This window comes from Lactuca sativa, chromosome 6, assembly GCF_002870075.4.
Source record: "Lactuca sativa cultivar Salinas chromosome 6, Lsat_Salinas_v11, whole genome shotgun sequence".
NCBI classification, from domain to species: Eukaryota; Viridiplantae; Streptophyta; class Magnoliopsida; order Asterales; family Asteraceae; genus Lactuca; species Lactuca sativa.
In genome coordinates, this window is record NC_056628.2 from 126,674,878 (window position 1) to 126,691,814 (window position 16,937).

The following is a 16,937-nucleotide window of genomic DNA, read 5'->3' on the forward strand; positions in this document are numbered from 1 at the left end:
GTAATCATATTTGTTGACTATTCTTTGGGACTTCAATCTAACTTCTTAATAATTGTTTTTTTATAAACACAAATTATATAGGATTGGTACAAATAAACGGGTATAATTAAGCATCTTCGCCCAGGACATGGAAAACCAATGGACCGCCCTGATGATTCATTACGAGGGGAGGAGATGAGAGTTGTCAGCAGAAGTAATATAATATTAAATTATATAATGTATCCATAAGATAAGATTAGGACATCTACCCTAATAAATGAAAATATTTTTGCCAAATGTCATTTTCTCATTTAGTTTGACACATGTCATTTTGTATGATTTTTTGATTTTTTCTTTTTCCACTTGGTATTTTCTTGTGCTTTCAATTTTTTTAAATTTAAAAGTAAATTCCATATTTTATGCGAGTTTATTTATGTTATGTAGAATCATTAAATTAAATTTCAATAATCATACCAAAAAAACATACAACTACAAATTAGACAATAATCAATTCTTCCATAATTAAATGTTTACACATCATAATTTTCACTTAATTATAAAATAACTTTTTCAAAACAAAAAATGTTATGAAATCCAATTATAAACAAAGAAATTAGTTTTCATTTATTAGGCTAGATATATTGAAAAACTTGATCCTTATTATTTTATATTCAACTTTTTTTAATAAACCCGTGTAATACACGGGGCTCACACCTAGTAAGGCTAATATAGTCAACTTATTTGTAGTACGACGTTACAAAGACATAGAATAAAGATCAAAACTATAAATAAATTTAAAAAAAAAAAATTGAGACCAAAACTACAAAAATCAAATAAAGTCATGGGCCGAAACTATAATTTACTCGTTATCTTTTAGATTGAGGCAACGAACGGATAATCAGTCTAGCTTCACTACACCTGACACGGCTTTCTCCTTCACTTGTTACTCGTCAATTGCACCCCTGTCATCCATTTTTGCTACATCTTCGTACTTCTTAGTAGCAGCGTAGAGTGATTCATCAGCTGCTTTCATCTCTGCAGTGATTCAGGATGCTTGAAATCATGCCAATAAACGGTCTTTCTATGGAACCCGCAAAGCTACCTTCATTTCCATATGCTACTAAAAATGGTGGTTCCAAGAACAAGTCTCGTAGGTCTCTACGGTGCACAGCAGTGATCATTAATTTGCCTACCAATTATCCCCCAAAGGGCAACAATACGCTGATCAATAGGCAAGTCAATTAGAATTTTGATGATATACAGTTTGTGTTCAATTTATCTTCAGATCAAATGATCTCGTCTGTATATTCAACACGTTTGCTGTTGGCTTGGTTTACGTATGTAGGTTTGTGATGTCCAACCCCAAACCAAATGCCCTGGATTCGTCGAAAAAAGGTCTTCATCTGCTTAAGGTGCTTTAACCCCTCTCTAATTGATATCAAACATTGTTTTTGTGACAATTCTAGTGCTTATTAGCATGTTTTAGCTCTCTGGTGAATGTTGTTTTTTTGTTAACTCAGTCCAGCTCCATGAAGGCCTAGAGTCATGCTCAACCATGGAGGAGCTGAAGCAATACCACTCCCAGATCATCAAACTTGGCCTTTCATATGATAACGATGCCATTGGAAGGATCATCAAGTTCTGTGCTATCTCAAAAAACGGCGATTTGGGTTATGCACTAAAGGTGTTTGACAATTTGCCAAAGCCAGACGCATTCATTTACAACACCATTTTTAGGGGTTATCTCCAATTCCAACATCCCAAAGAATGCATATCTTTGTACTCCCAAATGTTACAAAGTTCTGTTACACCCAATAAGTTCAGTTTCCCTCCTGTCACAAGAGCTTGCTCTTTACACAACGCCATTGAAGAAGGCAAGCAAGTTCATGCCCAGATTTTGAAATTCGGATACTCTTCAGATGGGTTCTCTCAGAACAACTTGATTCATATGTATGTAACCTTCAAGAACTTGCAGGAAGCAAGGAAGGTGTTCGACAAAATGCCTCGCCCAGATCCCATCTCTTGGACAACACTAATTACTGGTTATTCCCAACTGGGATACATCAACGAGGCACGCAAAGTGTTCGATAAAATGCCAGAAAGAAACCCCGTTTCCTGGAACGCCATGATTTCTGCATACGTCCAAAGCAACCGTTTCCACGAAGCCCTTCAATTGTTCAACAAAATGCAATCAAACCACATCAAACTGGACAAATTTGTAGCAGCAAGCATGTTATCAGCATGTACAAAACTCGGAGCATTAAAACAAGGGGAATGGATTCACGATTACATCAAGAGAAACGGAATCCAAATCGACCCAAAACTCGCCTCCACCATCATCGATATGTACTGCAAATGCGGTTCACTCGAAAAGGCACTCGAAACATTCAACGAGTTAACCAAATCCAAATCCAATTCCGATTCCGATTCCGATTCCGTTTCCGTTTCCATCTCTTCTTGGAATTCCATGATCGGGGGATTCGCGATGCACGGAAAAGGCGATTCCGCCATCGACCTCTTCAAGAAAATGGAAACGGAATCAGTATCTCCGGACTACATTACATTCGTGAACTTACTAAGCGCGTGTGCTCATTCCGGATTAATTGAACAAGGTCGTTATTATTTCAAACACATGGTGGAATCTCACGGGATTACACCCGGAATGGAGCATTACGGATGCATGGTGGACATGCTTGGAAGGGCCGGAATGTTCGATTCCGCCATTGACCTTATAAACGAGATGCCAATGAATCCAGACGTGGGTGTGATGGGTGCACTTCTTGGAGCTTGCAAGATCCATAACAATGTCGAATTAGGAGAAAAAATCGGGGAAAAAGTCATAGAATTGGAGCCTCATAATAGCGGAAGATATGTATTATTAGCTAATATATACGCCAACTCATCAAAATGGGAATCCGTTGCTAAAATTAGGAAGCTCATGAACGATAGAGGTGTTAAAAAAGAACCGGGTTTTTCACAAATCGAAATCGAGGGTAGTATTAATGAGTTTATTGCAGGGGGGAGAGTTCATCGGGATTCGAAACAGATATATGAAAAAGTCAACGAAATGTTGACTTCGATTAAATCTATGGGATATGAACCGGAAAGTGAGAATGTGTTGCATGATATTAGTGAAGAAGAAGAGGATGTGGAAAACCCGGTTTTTTATCATAGTGAGAAACTAGCGATTGCTTATGGTTTGTTGAAAAGTAAACCGGGGGAGGTTTTAAGGATCACTAAGAATTTGAGGGTGTGTAAGGATTGTCATGAGGTGAGTAAATTGGTTTCCAAGTGTTTTGAGAGGGAAATAATTGTGAGGGATAGAAGTCGATTTCATCATTTTAAAGATGGCGTATGTTCGTGTAACGATTATTGGTGATTTTGAACAACTATATTTTGTTTTGTTTAATCTTATGTTTGGGACTAATGTAAAGACTTTACTTTATTTTGATTTTGGTAAACCATTGATCTAATTTACACACTATATACATTCCTTTTTTACATGTAATCCATAAACGTGTGTGTTGATTGAAAAAAACGTAATGTAAGTTACGTGAATGTAGCGGAAATAACAGATTAACATTTTATTCCCTGAGTTATTGATTAAAATTGTTTCGTTACTTGATATTGTAGGTTCCTTTGATATATGAGGCAGTGACAAAATCAGTTTGCGTCTATAGATTTCTATTGACAAAACCTGTTTTCCAAGTGTTAAAACTGGCTAATCCGTAAAATCTGATAATTAGAATTGGATTTCAGGTTTGTTATAAAAAATGGTCAAGTCCAGATTAACTCGAATAAGATTAATTACATATTATATATGGGCTTTAAGATTAGAACCGGCAATGGGTCGATCGAGGTTGGATCCGGGTTAACCCATTTATTAATTGGGTTGAAGTTTTCAACCAAACTTAACATATTTATTTAAATGGGTTGATATTCCCAATTCAACCAAACATTTTAGATAAATGGGTTATTGTTAGCATATATATTTTGATGTATAGTCTTTGTATTTAGATTATTAGCTCATACCCTTGGCCCATCGATGTATATTTGTATAAATTTGTTTATTGAAGTAGAGGAATGCATGAGATTTTATCACAATTACATGGTATCAAAGAACACTAGCCGTTGAATAGGCACTTTTTTTTTTTTTCTTCGATTCTGTTTCCCTCCTACTTCATCAATCATGACTGGCAAGGATTCGTCTTCTTTTGTGTCTCTTCTTGACAAACCTTCTTCCTCCATTAAAATCAAACATACAGTTCCTTTAGTTCTTGATCTTGAAAGAATGAATTATGACATATGACATGAGCTATTTGAAACCCATTGCAAGGGATACAGTCTCTCCAAACATCTTCTTCCCACCACTGACAAGTCTCTTGAAGCCACAAAAAAAATAGAAACGTTTGAACTACATTGTTTGGACTCCATTGTAAAATCTTGGATCTATAACACTTTGTTTCAGCCTTTTCTCCACATGAATCTGAAGAAATTCTCCTCTGCATATGGAGTTTGGAACTGCCTGGAACTACTTTTCAGATAAAATAAGCTTACTACCTCAATCCAACTTGACAGTAAGATCTGAAACATCACTCAAGGTGACTCTTCTATCAATGATTATTGTTCTTGTATCATGACTCTTGCTAATTTGCTTAAAATCTGGAAAACCTGGTCCCTGAGATAAATCTCGTGTCTGATGGTCTCAATGGGTTGTCTGCCAAGTATAATTACATTGCTACTACCATACGCCATCGTGATCCTCTACCATCCTTCACGCAAATGCGGTCCATGTTATTGATTGAAAAACGCCAAATATTACAAGATCAGTAGCTACAAACTACGACTACTCCCACTTATTCTGATCATGACTCTTCTCCCACCATTCTCGCCAATGATGGCACCTCCAACACAACCAATTAGCGCAACTATTACCGTGGAGGCCGATATGGTGGTTGGAATGGTCGTGGCGGTCGAGCGGGTCACAATGGCCGCATGTTCAGTGGGGGTTCACGTCAACAACAACATCCAGTGGATGCACCTCTTAGTTGGGGGTACGACTGGTATCCTCTGTCAAATCCTACCTAGGTGTAACACTCAAGAATTTGGTATGTTTCCTTTATCCCCTTAATACAAAAATCATATCATTTTAGTCCCTAGCTAGTACGTTAGGCGTACTCTATGAGTACGTTTAGCATACTAGCTCATTTCCAGATCGCAGGATTCACCACCATACGCGGGGCATACATGGAGTGCGCATGGCATACATAGTGATGGGGCAAACCCTAATTTTTAGGGTTTGCACCATATTAAAGCAACTTATACCACCTTTGGACATTCTATTGATCATCCTCCATCACCTTATGTCCTAATATCGAAACCCTAAGTGTATTTGGTGAGATTTGAGCTTGAAAGTAAGTTTGTTAGTATTTTGTGGTGAAGAGAAGAAGAGGAGCACTTGGAGGTTGCTTAGGAGTAGCTTGAGCTTGCAGATCCAGAGTTATCTTCACCTTAACAAGCCTTTTGAGGTGTCACACCCCCGGACCAGGCGGCGGAAACGTCCAGAGGAGGGTGACTTCATTGTACAGTATCATAACAATTGAATATAAATGAAACATAGCAAATCCAAACATCATACATCAATATAACAAACTTACATTGTTTTACATCATGTTTATGTTTTTGAATTACACAAAAGAACCAATGGTGAGTAAGTTCCAAAATACATCAAAAGAATTCAACATCCGCAGCTCACAAACCTGCTTACTGATTTCCTGAGAATACAAATCGTTTGAAAAGCGTCAACATAAAATATGTTGGTGAGTTCATAAGCATTTTGTATAAAAATCTATGTTAGTTTGAAAAATCAGAAAATCCCATATTTTCTTATCAAAATAGTTGTAAGTCTCGTTTTCAACCAAGTATAGTTGCTTGTGTGCTATAGTTTATCGTTTTCGAAAATCGTATACAATCGTTTTCAAATTCGTGTACAATTGTTTTCCCCAGAAAATCATATATTTTCTGAATGTGTAAAATAGTAGTATTAAAACCCTAATACTTGTGTGATATACGCTTCGTTTAAAGTACTCAACAATCGTTAGTATAGCCGGAAGGTGTAACATATGTTTATTTCTAAACAATTCACTGTTATATTCTATGTGAGTCGTTTCTCAAGTGCTCGCGTTTGATTGAAGACATTTGTCACCCTCTACCGGCCAGTCTAGCTGCAGCGAACAATGAAGGTGCGGGGTGTCAACCCCGTATAGATCTATACATAAATTCTCGTTCCCCCTCCAGGAGACTCTGGTTATAACTCTTTACTCTTAAATGTATACTAATATATATATATATATATATATATATATATATATATATATATATATATATATATATATATATATATATATATATATATATACTGTGGAGATTCGTCTTACTAGAATACTAACATGTTTTTGAGCAAATCGTGAATATCCATTACTTATTGAAATAAATAAAAATAATTATTCTTATTGGTTAAATCTATCATTTTCGTTTATTGAGGATAATCCACTTGGACATCATATTTATCAAAAATGACAAAATATTATCGGTATTGGCAAAAATGGCCATTCCTTTTATAAAGTATCAAATAAGACCTATATTTGCCAAAAGTTGTCATAAGTAGCTAGAACTTGGTGAAATGTGTAAAATGACCCATTTCTTCTAAAATGTTCATTTTAGGCTTATATTTATGAAAATATTCAAAAAGGCCCTTGTTTATCTAAAATTCCACTTTTGGTCCTTTAAAAATTGAGATATTCAATAATTCCACAAACTTAGCCTATAGTCCAAAAATAATCTTTATATTCCCATATGGCCGAAAATGGTCCCTCACAAGTATTATTATTTCCATTTCCTAACTACTTTCGTATCTTTTTGTGACAACTCAAAATTTTCATTCGTGCAAACCCTACAGTCAAGCACTTTAAATAAAAGTCAAACACATTTCTGCTAATTTTTAGCCAGTTTAAAGTCCGTTTTGGGTGCGTTATTATTAATTCTTCAAACAAATGAATAAAAGGAAGTGCCTTCTAGGGTCTTGGAGTAGCAAACACACACATAACACCTTAATAAGGAGTTCATGACCAAACTTTTGGAGTTTGGGCCGTAAACTCCCTTATGGCCGTAAACTCATGCATATAGCATGAGTTTACTCTTCATTTTCCTCATTTCCAACTTTCAAGCTCAAGAACATCAACTTCTCTCTCAAGTATCATAACACTTTTCTTCCAATCTTCCAAAAATGTAAGTGTTTCTACCCTTGATTTGTTGTTATAACCTTTCATCTAGTTGTTATACACCATTTCATCCATGAAATCTTCACTTTCACATAGATCTTCAAGTGTTATTCAAAACACCAAGAGCTCCAAGAATACTCACTAGTGTTCTTGGACCTTAAACACCCAAACAAGCTTCTATATTGTAAGTACTCTTAACTTAGCTTGTTATAGGCTTGATACACTTATTAATCAACTAGAAAACATCAAGAAACACAAGATCATAAGTGTTTACGGCCAAGGCAATCTCCTTGGGCCGTAAACTCTAATGAAAGGGCCATATGATCCTTAGTCCCTTCCTAAGCCTTGGATACAAGTCTAGATCACTTCCTTGAGGAGTATAGGACCTTAAACAAACAAAAGAATCAAGCACACATGAGTTTACGGATGTAAACTCATGGGGAATTGACCATGGGCCGTAAACTCTAAAAGGTGGTGCAATTGTGCCACTATTACTTCCTAAGGCTTGGACTTGATCATAGGATACTTAACATTGACTTATAAGACCTTAAAACACAAAATGGTACTAATTACCATGAGTTTACGGCCGTAAACTCATGAGGTAAATGACCATTGGCCGTAAACTCACATGGTGTTACCATTTGGGCAGTAAACTCCAATGTGAGGCCATACAACCTTTAGATGCAACCTTTTGGTACTTATAACACTTGAATAAAAGTGTTTTACATGTCCTAGGGTGTCTTAACTTGGTTAATTAGTTGTTAAATGACTAATTGGATACATATATGTGTCATTATATGTTAAATAGGATCTCTGTGTGTGTTTAAGTCTTCACTTGACACTTAGCATCCTATACCACCCGTTCATCCAAACCACTCACTACAGGTGAGTTCGTACCCCCTTAACTTATCTTTTAAATGATTTTAAATGCTTTTATGGGGGAGAATACAAGTAGAAAACATGCTAGTTATATAATCAATCACATGTAATTTATAACTGTGTTTCAAACAAGGATTTCATATGCTTCAAACTGTGTTTCAAAACAAACTACTTTTAAATCGTTTTATAAACTGACATCAAGTCATTATTTATTCATTGTTCAAAACCCTTTAAATGTATTACAAAACCTCTTTTAAACTTATATATTGTTAAAACCATATATATAGACACTTATGTAGTAAGTATATATATGTATTGATATGAAAACTGTTACTTCAGTTCCAACACTTTTGTGTAGCAAAGGTGTATAAACATACTTGGACATTTCAAACTACATTACTAGTAAACTATAATAGGTATAGTTTAGGAGATACGATTTACTATTCCTAGTACAAGGAATCATACATGAGTCAGTTCATTCATGAGTCTATACAAAGAGAACATACTATACAAAGAGAACATAATATACAAAGAGAACATACAATACAAGGAGACTACTACATACTATACGGGACTGACCATCCTACACCTGGCTGTTAGCTACAGTGGGAAACTACACATCGACGGATGTCCTTGGTTGTACTGTTCCGCGATTTACCGCGTCGTGTTTATCCTAGACAAATGGATACGATTTCAATGATTATATAATTTTCCCTGTTATCTTTACTTTGTGAAACATTCACATAAACGACGAGGTAAACTTTATTTTGATAATAATATTTGTACTTGGGAAAAACCTTCATTTTTACAAGAGAAGCAAACCTTCTAAATAGTCGGGTCTTGGTAAAAGACTACATTTTATACTAGTAGGAAATATGGGATTTTCTAGGGTTTTCAAACGTATACAAACATTTACATTGAACATTTACGAACATTTTCATTCAAACTTATACAAACATCGACATTAAATACTTATGAACTCACCAGCTTAAATGCTGATCTACACTTTCAAAATAACTTGTATTCTCAGGTCGCTAGTAGATAGGTACGATGACCAGGTTTTGAGAAGACGGAGCGTTCAAGACTCGTCTTTTATTTTGATTCATGTTTTGGTGTCTTATTACATTTAAATAACACATGTGTATGAAATTATACTATTAACGCAATGGATGATGTTGTTGCTTGTTTACTACTTTGCATTGTTATGATACTGTACATGACGTCCTCCACCCCCAAATTTTTCCACCGTTCTTGGTTTTGGGGTGTGACAATTTTGTTCATCATTTTGGTTTTGAGCAAATTTTTAGGAAACCCTTTGGAGTTTTTGTCATAAAAGTTGTAACATCATATAATGTAAACATACTAGTTTTGATACTTTCCATCATTTGAGTATTATGGTTTAGCCACTTAAATCATCGCAAATTTTTGAACTCAAGAAACTATTTCACATGGAGTTTTCAAAGATATAACACACATATAACTTAGTATATATGTCTAACAAGCAAGCATAAGTAGATTCAAACAAAACCTTGACTTGTATCCTCCCCCAAAAACCATGAAAAACATCAAAAATAGGGGTATGAAGCTCACCTTGGGTAGTAGATGGTGTGGGTGAAGAGATGAGAGGATGAGTTAGAACCTAGAACACATGAAGTGTGGGGTGATCCTCTTGAGAATTTTTGCTAGGATAAGATTATAAACACATAAATTTATGTGTGAGTTGGAGTTTAAAATAGCTAATGGTATGAAACTCTTACTAGACATAAACACTTACAAGAACTTAGTAGGGTTGATGAAGGAATTGGTTCTTGAACTTGGATGAAGCCTTGAGAGTGTTTTCGTCGTTTACAGAACGCAAATATGAGTTGTGAAATGGGGAAATAGGGTTCACGGTCCCTAATATGGGATAAGGGAATGATAAGATGTTTACTTTGGTTACTATTAGATAATGCATGAATAACTGAGTTTGTATTTGAAATCTACGCATTACAGCTTGCATCCACCGTGAGCACCATTGAATTGAAAGGGGTTCACGGTCCAAATGGACCATAAACCATGGTTTACGCTCAAAAGGTAGTTCTCTAGGGTAGTTTACGGCCAAAAAGGTATCATGGGGGGGGGGGGGGGGTTACGGCCTAAACTTTGCCTAGGATGGTGTTTATGGTCAAAGCTTGAATTATTAAATGCGTTTACACCCAAGACACCTCCTAGGAAGGTGTTCACGGCCTAAAGGTGCTTCTTTAAGTTGTTCACGGTCAACCTTTGATGTTTTAAGGAGGTTCACAACCAAAGTGATTTCTAGGAAATGTTCATGGTCTTGGTGTGTAGAATTTTTAATATGCTTGTTTATGTGATCATTTTTTACATAACTTAAACTTCTTATTGTTTTCATCAACTTAGGAGGCTTTAGGGTATCATAATTCTCAAAAACATTACATTACCAACATATAATATTAGCATAAATACAAATATTACATGTAAGGGACTGATTTGGCTTGCTTTCTAGACTTGGAAATTTCCAGTTGTGACATCATCCCCCCGTTAGAGGGAATTTCGTCCCAAAATTCTTTAGAAGTCATTCCTAAGAATTAGTGAAAAGATGAGGGTACTTCTGCATCATTTGATCCTCGCATTCCCAGGGGAATTCCGGCCCACGCTTGCGAACCTTCACAATGGGGATGCGTCTTTTTCGTGCACTTGACTTCCTTATCCATAATCTCGACAAGCTACTCGATGATTAGAAGGTTCTCATTCACTTTGATCTCACCTAGTGGTATTATGAGGGTTTCATCCGATAGGAACTTCTTTAGGTTTGACACATGGAACACAGGGTGTATATTACTGATCTCGGAGGGTAGTTGCAGTTTGTAGGCCACCGTACCGATCCGTGCGAGGATCTCGAATGGTCCGATGTATCGGGGAATTAGTTTACCTATCTTACCAAATCGTATCATTCCTTTCCACAGGGAGACTTTTAGCAGCACTCGGTCACCCACCTGAAATTCCAGAGGCTTTCGCCTTTTATCTGCATAACTCTTTTGTCGGTCCCTCGATGCTTGGAGTCGTGCTCGAATTTGGTCTATCCTTTATGTGGTTTCTTGAATAATCTCGGGTCCAGTGAGTGCGTTGTTAGACGTTTTCCCTTTTGCCAGTTGGGTGTCCCCCACCTCAGCCCAGTAGAGGGGCGATCTGGACTTCCGGCCATACAAGGCCTCAAAGGGAGCGACTCCTATACTTGTGTGGTAGCTATTGTTGTATAAGAATTCAATTAAGGGTAGGTGAGTATTCCAATCTTTTCCAAAGTCTATTACACATGCCCGAAGCATGTCTTCTAGAGTTTGAATGGTTCTCTCGCTTTGGCCATATTTTGAGGGTGGTAGGTAGTGCTTATGAATCTGCTATGTCTATCAGAAATAATAGATATAGGCACCCCATGGAGTCTCACTACTTCCTTCAAGTATATTCGCGTTAGTCTTTCCATCTTGTACGTCTCCTTTATTGGTAGGAAATGGGCAGATTTTGTTAGTCGGTCAACGATGACCCAGAGAGTATCCAGACCATCTGCCATCTTGGGTAATTTGGTTATAAAATCCATCGTTATCTTTTCCCATTTCCACTCGAGTATCTCAAGTTGCTGAAGTAGTACCGAGGGCTTTTGATATTCCATTTTAACTTTGGCATAAGTAAGACACTTGCCCACGTAAGTGGCAGTCTCTGTTTTCATATTCGGCCACCAATAATGTTGTTTGATATTCAAGTACATCTTATTGGAACTCGGATGGACAGGTTACCTTGTTTTGTGAGCCTCATTCATTATCACGTCTCGTAACCCACCGAATCTCGGTGTCTAGATACGGTCTATAAGGTAATAGGCTCCATCATCTTTGATCATCAGAGTCTTCTCCATTCCACGCAATGCTTCATTGGGTACGTTTTCTGGTTTCAAGGCTTGCTGCTGAGCCTCCTTAATTTATGAGGATATATGGGAATGGATGGTTATTGTCAACGTCTTTACTCAGTGGCTTGAGTATTCCTTTCGGCTTGAAGCATTGGCTACTACGTTAGCCTTTCCTAGGTGGTACTTGGTCTCATATTCATAGTCGTTTAGTAGCTCGACCCATCTCTGCTATCTCACGTTCAATTCTTTTTGATTCAGAATGTGTTGAAGGCTATTGTAGTCTGTGAAAATGGTTCACTTTGTACCATATAGGTAGTGCCTCCAAATTTTCAGGGCGAAGACCATAGCTCCCAGCTCGAGATCGTGGGTGGTATAGTTTACTTCATGTGTTTTTAGTTGTCTAGATGCGTAAGCTATTACCTTTCCGCGCTGCATAAGCACACAGCCTAACCCTTGATTAGAAGCATCACAGTATGCTACGAAATCTTCTGTTCCCCCTGGCAAGGACAGCACTGGGGCACTGCAGAGGGCTTGTTTCAGAGTTTGCAAGGCTACTTCTTTCTTGTTGTTCCAATGGAAGGATACACCCTTCTGGGTGAGAGTGGTGAGTGTAAGTCCCCAAAATGCCTGTGTATCAATCAGATCCGTTTGATGGTGCAAAATCCCAATCAAACGGATGATGTCAGATCAAATAGAACAGAAGGAGAAGAAGAAGAAGATGAATCTTGTATTATTTGATGATTAGAATGTAGATCTAAATACAATATTCACACACAACACACACTCTCTTCTCTCTCTCTCTCTCTCTCTCTCTAGGCCGTACACACCTTTCATGTTTATCATCCTCTACTCCTCACCCCTAACACCTATATATATACAAGGGGAACATGGGCCGTAAATGAGTTTATGGCCGTAAACCTGTTTACGGCCGTAAACACCCACTGACCGTAAACCTGACTGTAAACTCATAAAATATTACAGAAAAATACATTTGCCTAGAAAAGTAAAGTATAAACCATATTTTTGACCCAACAATCCCCCCCCCCCCCTTGGTTTATAGCTTTCTTTTCTTAGATGACCCAACAAGCTCCCCCTAAAAAGTAGCTGGCTTTTCTTGTTAATCTTCAGTTGGAGATTGGCTTCAGCGTTTATCTTCGATGACTTCACAGCTTCAAGATGAACTTGATGAATCTTCAGTAAATGACTTCATCTTGAGCAGCTGGGAATTTCTTTAGAATTTGACATTTAACGCACATTGGGTGAGGAGGCTTCTTGTAGAAATTTGTGAAAATTGGTGCTTTCAGCTTGAGAATCTTCAGAGAGAACTTTAGAGAGAAATAATCTTCTAGATCACTTCAGTAGGTTCATAGATAGCAGCAGACTGATTGAGGAGGCTTTAATGCAATCCGTCACATAATCTTCAACTTCTACTTCACCTTGCTTCTGGGGTTGAAGATTGAATGTTAAAAGAATAATCTTCATTTTTTGCTCCTTCGAATGAGAATTCTTCGATGCTCATGGACGAGGCTTTGGCTCAGAAATTTTTGACACAAACTCCATGAGTTTCATCTATACCTGAAATCACTTTCAAGACAAAACAAAACTAAAAGAAAACTTAAAACAAAAACAAAATAGAAATAACACTATTTTTGGATTTTTAATTTTCTGATTTTTGTTTGATTTTTGAAATTTTCTGATTTTTCTTTGATTTTTGAATTTTTTTTAATTCTCCCCCTAAATTTGTGCATAGAGGAAAACTATGAACAAATTTAACAAGAAAAATATTTGGGATCAAAGTTGTGAGACAGCCTGAACTTGTTTATCAGTACCTTCACCTTCATGAATAGATCTGGTCAATTGCCGGTATTGTGGTCCACTTAAACACGAAGGATATCGATAAACTTTTGTAAATAAATCATTTAGCTGACGACGACCACGGGTATTGTTGTCCACTTAAATCAAGTAGCGAGATCTACAGACAATCTGTATGTGTTCAATTTTAATTGTACTATAACATGTTTCCCGCTTCCTGATATGCTCCAGCCATCAAGGACTTCCAGAATACTCCTTACATCGGGTGAACAGACAATTATTAAGAGAGAAGATAGATTTAGAATGAATATGCTGTACATCCAGGTCGGATCTCTTCCAATCATGCAAGGGATGAAACATATGACTAACTGAAGTTTTTAGAGGGATTTAGAAGAGAACGATGCATATACTATGTACCAAGTCGGATTATGAGTCACGCAGAGGAGACAGTATATAGCTAACAGATAAAAAGAATTGCATAGAGAGAAGATGCAGAGAGATAGAATTGCATATGTTACAGTCCAGGTCGGATCTCTCGATCACGCAGAGGAGGCAACATATGACTAACAGACAGAAAGCAAGAAAATAACCTTCTACAGACCTAGTTTATAGGAATTCCCCAGTCATCCCATCAAAACCGAAATTAAGGACAGAATCCGCATATCGAGGAAAAGTTAATCCACAGTTCTAGATACGGGTTCTTTTAATGTGACTGGTAGATTCTCATGTATATATCCTTCCTCAACCTATATGATCGTCGTAATGTGAGGCTAAACGGATCTAACTAGGTCAATGTTTGTCAAGTCCTTGAATTCCTTAAGTTCAACTCTCCCTAGTCAAGTCCATTTAACATCTTTTGTGCCTACCAGCGCATCGAGCACATAGCGTAGACAATTCAATTTAGGTATGTTACGCAGATTCAAACTACCCGTTATCACTTGCTAGTATCATTTCCCAACACATTACCTACTAACGAAAACCTATAAGAAAATGAAAAATTATCTTTGAAAAGAATCAGTTTAAGATAAACTCAGGAGTATAAAGAAGAAAACGCAAACCGTAATTCACCGATTGAATTTTCATCCAGAAGGTCTGAGAACAGTACGCATAATCTCATAACAGATCTGAAAATTCTTCATGTCGTTAAGCACAAACCCCATGTGATCCCTTCATTTCTTCCCTTCTTTCCTTTCCCTCAAAGGACACATTCTCTCGAACAAAGTTCTGAATGTTATACAGTTGAGAGATGCCTCCTATCATGTGCCTGGAACAACCACTACCAACAAACCGAAGCCTGATGATATGCCTCCATAGCTGCTCCGACATAGAGCGGGATCAGTTGGTCTTTGGAACCCAATCCATTTTGAAACTGGGTCGACCTTTGTCATCAACACACGATACTTTCTCCCATGACATGTCCTGTTTATCATAAACAGATGATGTAGAAATATTAGAATCATTAGGAGATTTAGGAGATTGAGCCTTTAGTACCCATTGGTAGTTGGGTTTAACCCATTTCTTTTTCGATCCGATGGGTGGCTCAGTACTTGCTTTTGAACTTGATGTCGTCCGTTGAGATTACTTTGACCGGACCGGTCTTTGTTTCACTGGAGCATCTTTTGGATTGGGCTTCTTGGCAGGAATTCCCTTCTTGCCTTTGGGATTCAGATTCTTGGCCTTCTGTGCGTTCCAGTCACCATGGTCTGAACGTGACCTTGAAGGGTTTCTTTTGAAGTATCTCCCTCTTGGTGCGTTCTGCCAGCCTTGTGCGTAGTAGGGAACATATGCACCATTTGGACAGTTTCGGGCAATATGTCCAGGTGTTCCACAGTGAAAACATGTCTTTTTCTTCACTGTGAAGTTGTTTCTTCCTGCCCTTGGTGGAATATCCATGCCTTGCCTCTTATTGATCCCATATGCACACTTGCAACAAGCACTCTGTTGCGCTGGAATTGGAGGCCTGTATTTCTCAACGGCAGGTTTGTTAGGAGTAACAGAATTCGAAGCAACAGATTCTGAGTTCAAGGCGTCATTGGTTTGTTCAGTAGTGTTCTCCTTGTTCTCATATTCTACTACTTTACCTGCACATGAAGTAGAAACATTAGTATTTTCAACCTGAATACATTCTGACACAAATCCAGCTGGTTTTCCATATTGAATATGTGCCTCCCTATCAATTTCTTCCTGAGTCATAGGGATGGATGTGTAGTTACGATTGAAAGGTGGAGGAACATTATCATACCCTAGACCCTTGTTTTGATTATCTTTGAATTTTAATTGGGTTTCAAATAAGGACTCGACTGTCTGACTTGACACAGTATAATTTTTGAAACTAACATATGTTTTTCCACACTTAATTTTCAAAGTGTCAAGTTCTTCAGTTACAGCAGCAAGTTGTCTCTTAATATAGCCATAATTTTCACACTTGTTGCTATACTCTTCCTGAAGCTTCCTAAAGTCTTTGGTTTTTGCTTCTAATTCAGCCTTGAGGGGTTTTTGTCCTTTCCTAAGTTGATATCCTTCGTGTTTTAGGTCCTCGACTTCCCTTTTTAGCAAATCATTATGTTCACGAAGATTTTTAATCGTATCTTCACAAGATGGAGTACATGAAACTTCATTGACCGGGAAGTTTGTGGAACTCATTGTTTTTCCACACTTCAAAGTGTCAAGCTCTTTAATTACATTAGCAATACTAAGACGATTGAGATCTTTTGTCTTCTTGATGACAGCTACGTTAATATCCCACGATTTTGGAAGTGAATTCAATAGCTTTTTGTTTATCTCAGATTTGGTCAAGAAGACCCCAGCTATATTCATCTCAGTAGTGAGTGTGGTAAATCGCTGCAGCTGAGCCTCCATGGTTTCTCCGGGAATGTAGTTGAACATGTTGATATTTTGTCTTAACATATCCTGACGATTCTCTTTCATGTCTTAAATTCCCTTGTTGACCTCAAAAACCATTAAAAGCACAACTCGAAGCTAAAATAAAACTTAAAAGTCAAACTTAAATTTAAAAGTGTCCTTTGACTATAAACCTCAAAAGTCAACCTTAAAAGTCAAATTTAAAAAGTCAAACTTAAAAGTCAAAC

At 37.3% G+C, this 16,937-nt stretch overlaps 1 protein-coding gene across 2 annotated transcripts; it reads left to right on the forward strand.

The window, feature by feature from the left end:
• The first annotated feature begins 852 nt into the window (after positions 1 to 852).
• On the forward strand, positions 853 to 3,463 carry LOC111880419 (pentatricopeptide repeat-containing protein At5g66520). 2 transcript variants are annotated; one of them, XM_023876847.2, is made up of 3 exons: positions 853 to 1,211; positions 1,325 to 1,391; positions 1,505 to 3,463. In XM_023876847.2, the coding sequence occupies exons 1-3, from the start codon at positions 1,030 to 1,032 to the stop codon at positions 3,356 to 3,358; spliced, it is 2,103 nt and encodes a 700-aa protein (XP_023732615.1). In that variant the 5' UTR covers positions 853 to 1,029; the 3' UTR covers positions 3,359 to 3,463. The 2 variants fall into 2 exon arrangements, with proteins under 2 accessions (XP_023732615.1, XP_023732616.1); XM_023876848.2 differs by having other exon boundaries at positions 1,325 to 1,374; positions 1,500 to 3,463.
• Positions 3,464 to 16,937: the final 13,474 nt, after the last annotated feature.